This window comes from Melospiza melodia, chromosome 11, assembly GCF_035770615.1.
Source record: "Melospiza melodia melodia isolate bMelMel2 chromosome 11, bMelMel2.pri, whole genome shotgun sequence".
Classification (NCBI taxonomy): Eukaryota; Metazoa; Chordata; class Aves; order Passeriformes; family Passerellidae; genus Melospiza; species Melospiza melodia.
Genome location: NC_086204.1, coordinates 31,164,186 through 31,177,295, shown reverse-complemented (window position 1 = coordinate 31,177,295; position 13,110 = coordinate 31,164,186). Strand labels below are relative to the sequence as shown.

At 52.1% G+C, this 13,110-nt stretch overlaps 1 protein-coding gene across 4 annotated transcripts in view; it reads left to right on the top strand.

The window, feature by feature from the left end:
* NEGR1 (neuronal growth regulator 1) overlaps positions 1-13,110 on the top strand; it is a 151,185-nt gene that overhangs the window by 84,549 nt on the left and 53,526 nt on the right. For all 4 annotated transcript variants that reach the window (XM_063166343.1, XM_063166341.1, XM_063166344.1 and 1 more), the window contains exon 4: positions 4,320-4,451. In XM_063166343.1, coding sequence (XP_063022413.1) covers positions 4,320-4,451 — 132 coding nt within the window. The remainder of the gene's footprint in view (positions 1-4,319; positions 4,452-13,110) is intronic.

Sequence of the window (13,110 nt, the reverse complement as noted above, 5' to 3'; positions counted from 1 at the left end):
TAAAACAGCACCACTGGATAAACAACCTCCGCATTGCATTCTGCTTTGGCACAGCACAGTGATAAGAACTGTGTTTTCCCTTTCTCAGAGAACGTGAATCTCAGAAAGGCTTGGGAAGAGCTGTGCCTTGCTTTTCTCTGTGGAGAGAAACGTGGCAGCAAGGGCTGGCAGGGGCTGAGGTGTGCCCAGAGGAGGCTCAGTGCCCAGGGCACACAGGTACAGGTGCGCACAGGTGTACACACGCCACAGGTGCAGCGCAGCCCTCCCAGCAAACCCAGCCTGGCTCCACCAAGCCGGGAGAAATCTGAGAGCCCCGTGGTGTTGGTATTCTGCCCACAGCTCCTCTCCTCCCTCTGCCTCATCTGCACTCGCTAATTCCTGCCCGTTCTGGCTGTAATTCCCAGCGGCACTAATGAGGCTCCCGGGCAGGCAGCGCATCTCCCATCCAGCACTAAATTATATTAACCAAGCATATTTAGAATATTCTCAAATTGTTTGTCAAAGCTGCTGCTAAAAGATAAGGAACTGAAATCTCTGAATACAAATGACTCAATGTAGACTAATTCCAGGATATGATCATGATTTACATCAACACAGCCTCGACTCGCATGAGGTCGGATTCAATTTTTCTGAACAAGAGATAAATTGAACCTTTCGTAGGAATAAAAATAAAATGCATTTCAAGGTGATTTTTAAACTTAGTCCGTAAATTATTGGCCCAGAATCTTTATTGTGCATGTTTAACTTGCAGTCATTATGTAAATGCTGGCGTTCTATAAATATTCATTACACAGCCCCATTATGTAAATCCAGCAAATCTCCCTACTCAGCGTAACAGCGCCGGGCTGCGGGTTGTAATCTCCAAATCTGTATTGTTGAAATGTCACCCGAATAAATTGCAGGTATTACTTATTTTGTTCTGACATTTCCCAGCAAAGTGCAGCATCGATAGTTTAGCAATGGAGGCAGAATGCTAAAGGATGAAGCTCTGCCAGGGCAGAACTGCAGCTCTGCCGTGTCCCACCAGAGCCTGGTGCTGCTCTTTGAGAGAGGGATTGAGCAAAGCCTCCCCGAATCCCGAGCAGCAAACCCGGCCCTGCCAGAGCCCCCCTGCCCCTGGCAGAGAGGAGAAGGGCTCTGCTGGAGTGCCAGTGCTTCAAGCCTGCATCTCCAGCCTGCAAATCCCCAGCTGACAGGAATTATTATCGGATTTGCAGGGCTTTGCCTGTGTACAGAGGGCCAACCCTTCAAATGCTCCCTCTCCTGCTTACAGATGGCTTTAAAGCTGGAAGTTTTAGAAGGAAGTTTCTGGCTTGGTTCTTTTTTCTTGTTGAGTCCCAAGCAGGGAGCAGGTATTGCTGGGGAGGATGTTGGTGTTGCTTTCCCTCAGACCAGATCAATTGTGCACTGTGGGTCTCTGAGCAGAGAGGAGCTGCTCTGCCCCCTTTAAAAATATTAACATTAAATTAGTATTTTAATTTAACATTAAAAAGGAAAAATGTCAGGCACATGAGCACACCTTTGGAGGAAGCTCTGGTCAGCTGGAGGCATGGATGAGCAATATGCCCTGGAAAACACCCAAAACCTGCATTCCCTGGGATGTGGGACTGTGACAGTGCTCACAGGGGTGCCAGGATGAGGGGAGAGACGAGGATCTGACTCCATGGTTCAGAAGGCTGATTGATTATTTTATTATATGCTACATTAAAACTGTACTAAAAGAATAGAAGAAAGGATTTCATCAGAAGGCTGGCTAAGCTAAGAATAGAATAGCAAAGAATGATAACAAAGGTTTGTGGCTCAGCTCTGTGGCCGAGCCAGCTGACTGTGATTGGCCATTAATCAGAAACAACCCCATGAGCCCAATCCCAGATGCACCTGTTGCATCCCACAGCAGCAGATAACCACTGTTTGCATTTTGTTCCTGAGGCCTCCCAGCCTCTCAGGAGGAACAATCCCAAGGAAAGGATTTTCCATAAAGGTGTCTGTGGCAGTGGGACGGCTCAGGAGGCCTTGGCTCCCCCAGCAGCCCTTGCTGGGAGCAGTGACATTCATGGGGCCCTGCTGGTGCCCTGCCTGGGTCAGCCCTCCTGCAGCCTCTCGGGGAGCTCAGGGTTTTTATGAGTGTTTGATAAGAATTTCATGGCCCGCTGCTTATCCTGGAGGGATTGTTCAGCTGGTGAAGGCATGGCTTGTCATTAAATCAATGGTGCCTGCTATCCAACACGGGCATTAATTAACAGCTTAAAGACAGCAGAGCCCCCAACAGACACGGCTGGGTGGGATTCCTCCCTTTGCCTGTGGATCAGCAATAAAATCACTCCCAGCACGGCCTCCCAAGCCACAGCTCTGTGTGGAAAAGGCCACGTCCCCTGGGCTCCGCTGTGGGGATTTTGGCCTTTTCCTTTTAACGGGACTGGCAGGTACCGGCCTCGGGAGGGTTGGTATCAGGCTCCAGTTCAGTGACATCCAGAGCCACTGCTCTGGTGAGGTGACATTCCCCTGCAGCTGGGGTGTCCCTCCAAACGGGCCCTTTCTGCCAGGACATTGCAGACCTTTGAGCATCCCTTCAGGAACAATTAAAGGCATTCCTAGAAATCCTCTGGCCTTCTTGAAATCCTTTACAGAATTCTCTTTAAATACACTTGTCAGGAGAAGAATACTCCAGCTAAGATGGTCAAATAATTGGGGCTTTGTGGAGGAACTGAGAGACAAGAGTGAGATCAAAATCTTAGTGAGACACAAACTAAAACTGCCCAAAAGCGTGGCACAGAAATGAGCAGGATCTTTTTCTTTTTGACAGTTTTATGATAAATGGGAAGCATTTCTTGCTTTTCAATAAAAGCAGATGAACTCATTAATAACTAATAGAATGCAATGAAAATGAGAGTTTTAAATGCAGGCTGAGCTCATTCCCACAGATATCAGCTCATTTTTACCTGAGAAATATTGCACTTTTGAAGGAGCAGCGTGTGGGTCTCGGGAGATATATCCAGAGCTCCAATTATCAGAGCCAACCCAATGTTTCCCCTCTTTCCAGAGGCAGCCAAGCCCAGGCTTGTGCAGATGCACCAATAATTCACCCTTGATAGCCAGGACGTAACAGCTCTGCCTTGTCCCCACTGCCCTCGTGGGTTGCTCCCCAAGGCACAGTTATTAACAGCCAATTAAAGGCTTTCAGGCTGGGAGAACACTTCCAGCAAGGCTTTTAAACCCTCAGACCTATAATTTCCAGCACCTGTGGTGGTGGCTGCTGTGAGAGCTATGCTGCAGTAATGATGGCACTGATCTTTTTGGGGTTTGTGGTGTGGTGAGCGCCTTGGGAGGAACCCAAACCTGAAAATTGGCCATGGAGAGGCTGTGAGCACAGCTGGGAGCAGGAGCAGCTCCAGGTGAGGGACACCAAACACTCCCTGCCAGGGAATGGTAGGGGCTGGGATTTCGGGAGCTGGGGAAGCGCCTCTGCCCTTGTCAGGGGGGAGCAGATGTGTTCTGGGACAATTCCTGATGGGTTCCAGTGTTCTGGAACAATTCCTGATGGGCTCCAGTGTTCCTGAAACAATTCCTGATGGGCTCCAGTGTTCTGGGACAATTCCTGATGGGTTCCAGTGTTCTGGAACAATTCCTGATGGGCTCCAGTGTTCCTGAAACAATTCCTGATGGGCTCCAGTGTTCTGGGACAATTCCTGATGGGTTCCAGTGTTCTGGAACAATTCCTGATGGGCTCCAGTGTTCCTGGAGCTGGGTCAGTGTAGTGGGACAATTCCTGATGGGCTCCAGTATTCCTGAAACAATTCCTGATGGGTTCCAGTGTTCTGGAACAATTCCCAGTGGGTTCCAGTGTTCCTGGAGCTGGGTCAGTGTACTGGGACAATTCCTGATGGGTTCCAGTGTTCCTGGAACAATTCCTGATGGGTTCCAATGTTCCTGGAACAATTCCCAGTGGGTTCCAGCTGAGCTGGGCCAGTGCTCCTGGCTGTGAACAATTCCCAGGGTGCTCCAGCCTGGCCTGGGACACTTCTGGGGCAGCCAGCTCTGTTCTGTGGCACCCATCAGGTGCAAATTACCCTGGTGTGTCTCAGGGCTGTTGAGCTTCTCTGTGGAGCTGGGTCAGGAGAGAGCCTCTGGCCGGCCCCAGGAGTCTGGGGCTGTCACCTGTGTGGAGAGTTTAGTCCCCTTTGCTTCAATACACCTGCCCTTGGGGCTGGGGCTGCTGCAGTGGCTGAGCGTGTCAAACTCTGGCTGCTGTGCACGTGTTGGGTTTCAGGGGCCGTGTGCCCAGCCTGCAGTAATCTCCTCCTGTGGCTATCTCATTGCAGCCAAGCCCTTTGAGAGCGGGCAGTACCTGGACATCTACGGCATCACCAGGGACCAGGCTGGCGAGTACGAGTGCAGCGCGGAGAACGATGTCTCGGTGCCCGACGTGAGGAAAGTCAAAGTCACAGTCAACTGTAAGTGCTGCCCTTTGTTACTGCCTCCTGCGGTGCACAAGGAGAGGCTGCAGCAGGCTGGAGCTGCTGGCTGGTCACAGCGGCTGAGGGGGCTCTGCTCTGTCACCCAGGTGTCACCAAGCGAGACTGTCGCTCTGGGCGATGATCCGAGCAGCTGCTGGTGGCTGCTCTGCGTGTTGGGCTGGGCCCTCTCTGGTTTTTCTTGTGATGATGATGCTGTAAGTGATGTGAGGGGAGGAGAGGCTCTGTTTGGGTCCCTGGATGGGGCCTGACCTCCATGGAGTGTGAACTGTTCCCTGAGAAGGGACAGAGGGACCCTGCTGTGGGGACCTGCTGGGTGCTGGTGCCAGCAGCAGCTCTGCCCTGCTGGGATCTCCACACCAGGGAGGTGCTCTCAGCTTGGGTCTGAGTCTGATGGAGCACTCAGCATGACATGAAATGTTCTTTTTCCCTCCAACATGTGAGAAAACTCAGGCACGACGATGTGAATACTTTCTCTTGTTTGTTCTGACAGTTTTCTTTGGTTAACCTCAATTACCCAGCGTGTGATTTGTTTCTGGTTTCGGAGTCGCTGTGGCACTTTATTGGTCACAAATATGAGATGTCAGCGTTGTGTCTCCCCCAGAGGCCCCGTCCCAGCTGCTGTGAGAGCAAAGCCCCTCATGCCCTGTCACTGTGGGGCCACTGCTGTCACCTGGGCATTCCCTGCTGCCCACACTGCTCTGGTTCATGGGACCAGGGCTCCTGGGGCACGGGGGACAGTGCAGTGACACTTCTGGAGGAGCTGGATGGTGCTCCAGGGCTCCTGGGGCACAGGGGACAGTGCAGTAGAGTTTCATTTCCACAACAAACTGGTAAGAGCAAGGCTCTCCCCCCAGAAATTCCATCCTTTTATTTGGTGCCTGTGGATGGATGTGGGTCAGTGGTGGCTTTGGCAGTGCTGGGGGAAGCTTGGACTTGATGTCTTGGGGGGCTTTTCCAACCTAAGCAAATTCTGTGAGTTCTTTTCCTCTGCTGCTGCTCTCACCCACCCCTGGTGCCATTCTGTGACTGTATTCCTGCTGCCAGTCCATGATGGTGCTCCTGGTGCCATTCAATTATTGCGCTCCTGGTGCCATTCCACGACTTTTCCTGGTGCCATCCCAGGGCTCCCCTCCTGGTGCAGGGAGCTGTTGGCACCTGGATGCTCACGGCACACAGAGGCTGCTCAGCCACCCAGGCAGGGACACAAAGTGCCCAGGTGTAGATGACTCTGTGAATTTCAGGTTTCTGGGCTGGGCAGCTTCCAGCCCTGCACAACCACGGAGCTCCTGGCACACGTGGTGCCTCTAATGGCTTACAGGGGGTCCATTACACTGCCCCATACACCAGCAGCTGCATTTTCTACTCATTTGTGTCTGCCCTCCCTAATTTCCCTTGGAAGAAGGGTGGCCTGAGAATCTGCCTGAACCCCAAATGTCTGGGGGAGGCAGAAAAGGAGAGGAGCCATTGGAGCTGCTGGTTGGTGCTGAAGGAATGCTCCACCAAATCAAGTTAAAATAGATAAGATGTAATCCAATTTCGTTTCACAAGTAAATCCTATTAGCATTTTCTATTACATTTTGCAAAGCAAATACTGATTTATAGATTATAATATTGAACCCTGCTTTGAATGAACCAGTGTGTGGATTTAATGTGTCATCTGAAAGCTGGTCTGAAACTCTCCAGGTGCTGCTGTCACTGTGCTCGTTCTCTCCTGCTCTATTACTGTCATGCTTGAAAAAATATCAAAGGCAGCTGCTAAATCCTAGAATTTCCACTAGAGCTGAGGCCACAGCGAGGGGATGAGGAATGGGATGTGTGCCTCAGGAAACTGGCATTTATTTGCATTTATTTCAAAGTGTCAGCTGTCTAAATAAATAGAAAATGTGGGTTTACAGCGGAGTGGCATTGCAGAATTCCCTTTTGTTAGGATAATCCATGTGAAGGGTCAGTTTGCCTGTAATTGTACCTTGGACAGCTCTGTTGCAGCCGGAGCTGTCAGACTTGACTGAATCAAGCTCCAGTGGTGGCTTTGGGGAGGGAAGGGATGTTCCTGGGTGGTTTTGTCCAGTTTTCAGGCTACATTTTCCATTTCCCTGGGTGGTTTTGGGGTTCTCGGCTCCGGCTGTGTGTCCCTGAGCCCTGCCCAGCAGAGCAGGGGGGAGCAGGGCAGAGCAGGGCCTGGCACAGCCCGTGCCCCCCTGAAGGCACTCTGAGCCCAGACCCAGCTGCAGTGCTGGGCTGGCCCAGTCCCTCCTGGGATCCTGCTGGCCAAGCTGCTCTCCTCACTGTGCTGCAGGTGCTCTGCACCCCTGTCACAGCATGTCCAGGGCTGTGCCTGGCACTCCCTGCCTGCCTGGCACTGCTTCACCCTGGCAAAGCTGCGCTGCCTGCCCCGGACTCACCTGCAGCCCTGCATTTGCTTAATGCAGCCTTTTAGGGAGTTTCTGAAGCTCGTTGGGCTGACTTAGCTCGAATCAGTTTGGTTTGTCCAGGTGTTCACTGCGTTGTTCCTGCCTTGTCCTAACCTGGGGCACAAGCCAAAGGGTTGGGGTCACTGGGTTGGTGAAATCCTGTCTTTGGGATGATTTTGGAAATGCTCTCAGGAAAAGCTTGTGGGGGTGTCCTGTGCAGGGCTCGTGGCTGACCATGATCCCATGGATCCCTCAGCTCAGCAGATTCTGTGATTTAGCCCTTCCCTTTACATGCACGTGCTTTGTGTCCAGCAAATCACCTCAGTCTGGGGTTTGGGAGCTTTATTCCCAACCTCATCGGGTTTTCCTGTGCCTCTGGAGCCTTGGCTGTGTGCTGGGAGCCGGTTCCTCATTCCCTGGGATGTCCCAGCCCTTCCAGGAGCTCTCAGCCAGCCCAAGGTGGGGTTTGGGGGTCTGTTACAGAGGCAGGTCCTGAGCCCTTCCCGTGGGATGCTTGCATCGATCAGGGATTGCTCTGGGATGCTTTGATTGATCAGGGATTGCTCTTGGATGCTTTGATTGATCAGGGTTTTCTCTGGGATGCTTTGATCAGGGATTCCTCTGGGATGCTTTGATCAGGGATTGCTCTGGGATGCTTTGATTGATCAGGGATTCCTCTGGGATTGTTTGATCAATCAGGAATTCCTCTGGGATGCTTTGATCAGGAATTTCCCTGGGATAGTTTGATCAGGAATTTCCCTGGGATTGTTTGATCAGGAATTTCTCTGGGATGGTTTGATCAGGAATTCCTCTGGGATTGTTTGATCAGGAATTTCTCTGGGATTGTTTGATCAGGGATTCCTCTGGGATGCTTTGATCAGGAATTTCTCTGGGATTGTTTGATCAGGGATTGCTCTGGGATGCTTTGATTGATCAGGGATTCCTCTGGGATTGTTTGATCAATCAGGAATTCCTCTAGGATGCTTTGATCAGGAATTTCCCTGGGATAGTTTGATCAGGAATTCCTCTGGGATTGTTTGATCAGGGATTCCTCTGGCATTGTTTGATCAATCAGGAATTCCTCTGGGATGGTTTGATCAGGAATATCCCTGGGATGGTTTGATCAGGAATTCCTCTGGGATGGTTTGATCAGGAATTTCCCTGGGATGGTTTGATCAGGGATTCCTCTGGGATGGTTTGATCAGGAATTCCTCTGGGATTGTTTGATCAGGGATTTCTCTGGGATGCTTGGATAAGGCATTTCTGGCAGTGGGGTTTTGCTGGTGCAGGCATGTGTGAGTTCTTGTTAGGAATTTTAAGTGGGGTGTTTGTTTTCGCTTGGCCAGGCCGGGCTGTGCTGAACAGCTCCCCTCATTAGCATTTCTCCTCTCATTAGCATTTCTCCCCTCATTAGCATTTCTTCGAAGGCTCCTCGCTGTTGCTATGGTGCTTTGCATAACATTATGGATAATGCTGCGATTTTACTTTGAAATCAGGCATCCCGTACGAGCCACGCCGGCCTAATTAAATCTGTAACCTCAAATCTCCTGGGGAAGAGCCCTGCAGGACCTGGGGCTTGCTGGGCTGCCAGTCCCTTGGACATGGCACTGAGGCTTTGCCCAGGAGGTGTGCCCCATTCCTGACCCGGGACCAGCATTTCCTGGGCAGGGCCTTGAGTTTGGATCCAAGAAGGAAAATTGCCTCGGTTAAATTATTAAGTGTGAAGGCAAAGCCCACATATTTTCTGGAGGTCTCGGTCCTCCTCTGCTTTGGCACCAAGTATAAAATTGCTCTGAGCAATTTAATTTTAATTCCCACTTTAATAAAAGAGAGGAGAGGAGGAGGAGGCTTCGCTTGAAGCAGAAATCAAGAACTCTGATTCTTTCTGGTTTTAATGGCTCCTGATTTGTTGCTCCATGTTTACATCCCCGATTTTGGGCTTTGGGGTTAAGGTCAGTCCTGGCTTTAGGAGCCAAGCCCCACTGCCAGGGGTTTTGCTGCTTCCCCAGGGCTCAGCAGCATTCCAGAGGGGAATGAGTGGCCCTGGGAGCACTGAGTGGCACTGGGGGCACTGAGTGGCACTGGGGGCTCCTGGCACTCTGCTCGTGGCTGGTGCTCTCCATGGAGCAGAGCAGGGGCTCAGTGCCCAGTGCCCAGTGGGGTTTGCCCTGCTCTGGGCTGTGTGGGTGCTGCTGGGCACACACCCAGGCACCAGCCCTGCCCCTGCCCGTGCCAGCTGTGCCAGGGCGCGGCCCCAGCCTGCCCTGGGTGCACGCAGGCTCTGGGGTGCTGTGGGAAGGCAGCTGAGAGGGCTGGCCCCTGTGTCTGGGGTTCTGTCCTGGCTGCTGCAGCCCTGGGCAGTGCAGTGCCCTCCCTGCTGCTCGTCCCACCCAAAAACATCTGCAGGAGAGCACAGCTGGAGCTGGGCTGCTGCTCTGAGCGGGGACAGGGCTGGCTCCTGCGTGGGACAGTGCCAACCCGGTGGCACATTGCTGGGGACAGTGGCACTGTGCGGTGCCAACCCGGTGGCACATTGCTGGGGACAGAGGATGGCTGCTGCATGGGACAGTGGCACCATAGCCAGGCTGGGAGGGCTGTGGCTGTGCAGGTTTTTCTGGAATGGCTGTGGCTGTGCAGGCTCTCCTGTGGCTGTGCAGGTGGTTTTGGGATGGCTGTGGCCGTGCAGGCTCTCCTGTGGCCGTGCAGGCTCTCCTGTGGCTGTGCAGGTTTTTCTGGGATGGCTGTGGCTGTGCAGGCTCTCCTGTGGCCGTGCAGGCTCTCCTGGAAGGCTGTGTGTTCTCCTCTCAGCCCAGCCCAGCTCCTGGCTCGCTCCTGCTCCACACCACCCTGATTGTGCAGATGGGACCCTGTGCAGCTGCTGCACCCTGAGAGCTCACACTGGAGACCCTGCTGCAGTTAGAGAGTGTGGGGACACCTTTCCTGCAGCACATCCCACCCAGCAGGAGCAGGGAATCACCCGGGGCTGTGTCTGTGGGCACAGGCTGGGAGCGCCGAGCTGCCCACTGGGCTGAGGGAGGGGCGGGGGCAGCACAGCCCTGGGGTAAATTCAGGCTGTCTGAGTTCAAATCAAGGCCAGCAGGGCTGGGTCTGGCTGCAGCCCCAGCCAAGGGCTGCCAGCAAAATATTTCAGGTGAAACCAGTGCAAATAACAGGCTTGGGTTCTTGGTTTTTTACATAAGATAAAGGTCTTTGGAGAATTCCTGCAATCCTATAAATTGGAGATTTTGTTAATGCACAATGTCATCGGTTGAAGTTTTTATTTTTTCTTTTTGCTTTTTGGGTTTTGTCTTGTTATTTTTGGTCACCATTAGGACTAAATTGTTATTTAGCTCATTTGCAAGCTGGCCTCATTGCTGAAAACCTATGTGAGCTGTGTGATGTGCTATCTCATAGCAACACAATGGAAAACAGCTCACACCAATTCCATGAGAGCTGCTCTGGCAATTAAAGTCACCTCAACTGCTTGGTGAGGAGCAATGCTGCTGCTTTGAAGAAAACATTTCCCTCAACTGGTGGGGAAGGAAGTGTCCTATAAAGCAGTGGTTGTCATTTAATGTCCTTCAGGTGCTTTTATTAACATTTCAGGAGTCAGATTAAAACAGTCATTCAGGTTTGGGACTGGAGCGCAGTTTGGCTCTTGAATTCCCATTGATTTCTTTGGGGGGATGGTTTGTGCAGTTTGGCTCTTGAATTCCCATTGATTTCTTTGGGGGGATGGTTTGTGCAGTTTGGCTCTTGAATTCCCATTGATTTCTTTGGGGGGATGGTTTGTGCAGGGGTTCTGCCAGCTCTGGGTGGATCCCTGGAGATCCCTGCAGATCCCTGCAGATCCCCTGCCCATCCCTGCTCGTGTGGCAGGGCTGCTGCTGTCCCTGCTGGGCAGGGGCACTGTGCTGGCACAGCTCCTCGCAGGGGTTTGGCAGAGCCACAGGAGCTGCAGGGTCAGGGCTCACATCTCCTGGAACATAAGGAGATGGTTTGCACCTGCCTGAGAAGCCTCTGCTGCTCTGCCAGGAGGCGTTGGTTGGGAGCCAGCGGTGCCAGGGTGGGACAGGTGTGCCAGGACAGTGAGGGCTGCTGTCCTCAGAGTGCCAGGACCTTTGATGCCTTGAGAGCATCACCACCTCAAAGTTACGGGCACAAAATGGGGATTTATTAAATAAAGGCCTTCAAAGGACACACCTTGGGCAGTGCAAGGGCCAGGCCACGGCTACACCCAAGATTGACCCCAAGTTAGGAGTTTTCACACTTGTAAAAGTTTTATTCCATTTCCATGTTGGGGTTCGCTGTCCAATCCCAGCTCCAGGTTCTGCAGTCCCACCCTCCCAGTTTGCTCTCCCCCATTCCCTGTTGTTTGCACTTTTTGGGGCTGGAGCTGCAGTGTTGTCCTTGGTTCTGGGCTGGAAAAGGATTGTTCTGTGTGCCTGAGGAGAGGAAAAGGATTGTTCTGTGTGCCTGAGCTGTGAGGAGAGCTGCTGACATTTATGTGGAGTTCGGAGTCACACACCAATGCAGGGCAGAGCCTGGGAAATGTGAAACGCCTCAAAGGCAGCTGGGGCAGGGTGGGTTGGGTATCAGGGAATGTTCCCCATGGAAAGGGGCGTCAGGCACTGGCAGAGGTTTGCAGTGCCCATCTCTGGAGGTGCCCTCAGAGCTCTGGGCTGGGGACAGGGCACAGCTGGGACTCGGTGACTTTGGAGATCATCCCCCACCTGATTCTGTGAGATGATGGAGCAGCCATGAGACACTGCCCCAAAATGGGTGGAAAATGCTGTAATCAGTGTATTGCTGGTTTTTACAAAGACACCTTGTGAAGCTTTCAGGCCATGGCTGGTGAAAGTGTGGCACCAGCCCCTGGATCTGTGGGCAGGACAATGCACAGAAGGGTTTTTGGGAGGTTTTATCTGCTGCCCTGCTCTTGCTGTCACTTTAAAGCTAAAGGAAGGTTCCAGTGGGGCTCTGGACACCTCTGTACATCTGAGTCTGCTGGAGGAATGAACTCCTGTGACCGTGTTCACAGGGTTCTTGGACTGGGGAAGAGACGAGGGTCTGACCCCATGGTTCAGAAGGCTGAGTCATTATTTTATGATATATATTACATTAAAACTATACTAAAAGAATAGAAGAAAGGATTTCATCAGAAGGCTGGCTAAGAATAGAATAGCAAAGAATGATAACAAAGGTTTGTGGCTCAGGTTCTGTGTCCGAGCCAGCTGACTGTGATTGGCCATTAATTAGAAACAACCCCATGAGCCCAATCCCAGATGCACCTGTTGCATCCCACAGCAGCAGATAACCATTGTTTGCATTTTGTTCCTGAGGCCTCCCAGCTCCTCAGGAGGAACAATCCCAAGGAAAGAATTTTCCATAAAAGATGTCTGTGCCAGTGCTCCCCCCAGGGCTTTGGCCCCCTGAAGGCTCTGTGTGCAGCTCCCCCCATCCCAGAGGTGCTGGGTCCCATTTGGGGGTCCCATCTGGGGGCTGTGGAGCCCCCAGGGCCGGGCAGGGGCTCCCTGGCAGCCAGCCCTGCCTGCAGCAGGTGGGATCGGTGCCTTTCCCCCTGCCAGACCCAGCCTCCAGGTCATCCCACTTTAACCACCAGTGAAAATACAGCCCTGGAAATTGAGCCTTTAATGGAAATGAGTCATCTCCAAAGAGCTGCTGTGTTGGAAGCAGCAATTTGGAGCAGAGCTGTGTTAGACTCCGGGCTAGAGCCAAAATTAATGGAGAGCTCTCCAGCTTCCAGGAGTGTTCCCCTGCCCAGATCGCTCTTCAGCAAAAAACAATTACTTAAAATATTTCCTAATAGTCAACAGAGTGCAGAGCAATATTTCTGCCTGTGATTGCATTGTGCCTGGCTGCTGTGGGGCCAGGCTGAGGGCTCCTGTCCCTTGCAGAGCTTTGAGGTGATGGTCAGAGGGGTCTGAGAGCAGCTGCTGGGGCCACAAAAAGCCAGGTCTGAGCAGTGTCAGCCCAGTGCAACTTCCCATCCCTTGATATTTTATTTTTCATGTTTTTTTTTTTTTTTTTTTTTTTTATCCCAGTAATTGCAGTGTGAAATGGCTCTGCACTAGGAATGTGCTGTAAAGACATTATTACGGCCTGATTTTTCCTGGGGTTCAAGTACCTGCTGTGGTGGCAAAGGTGTGGTGGAGGCAGCAGATGGGAGCCACAGGAGCTTTGAGAAGTCCCCTCTTGCTTTT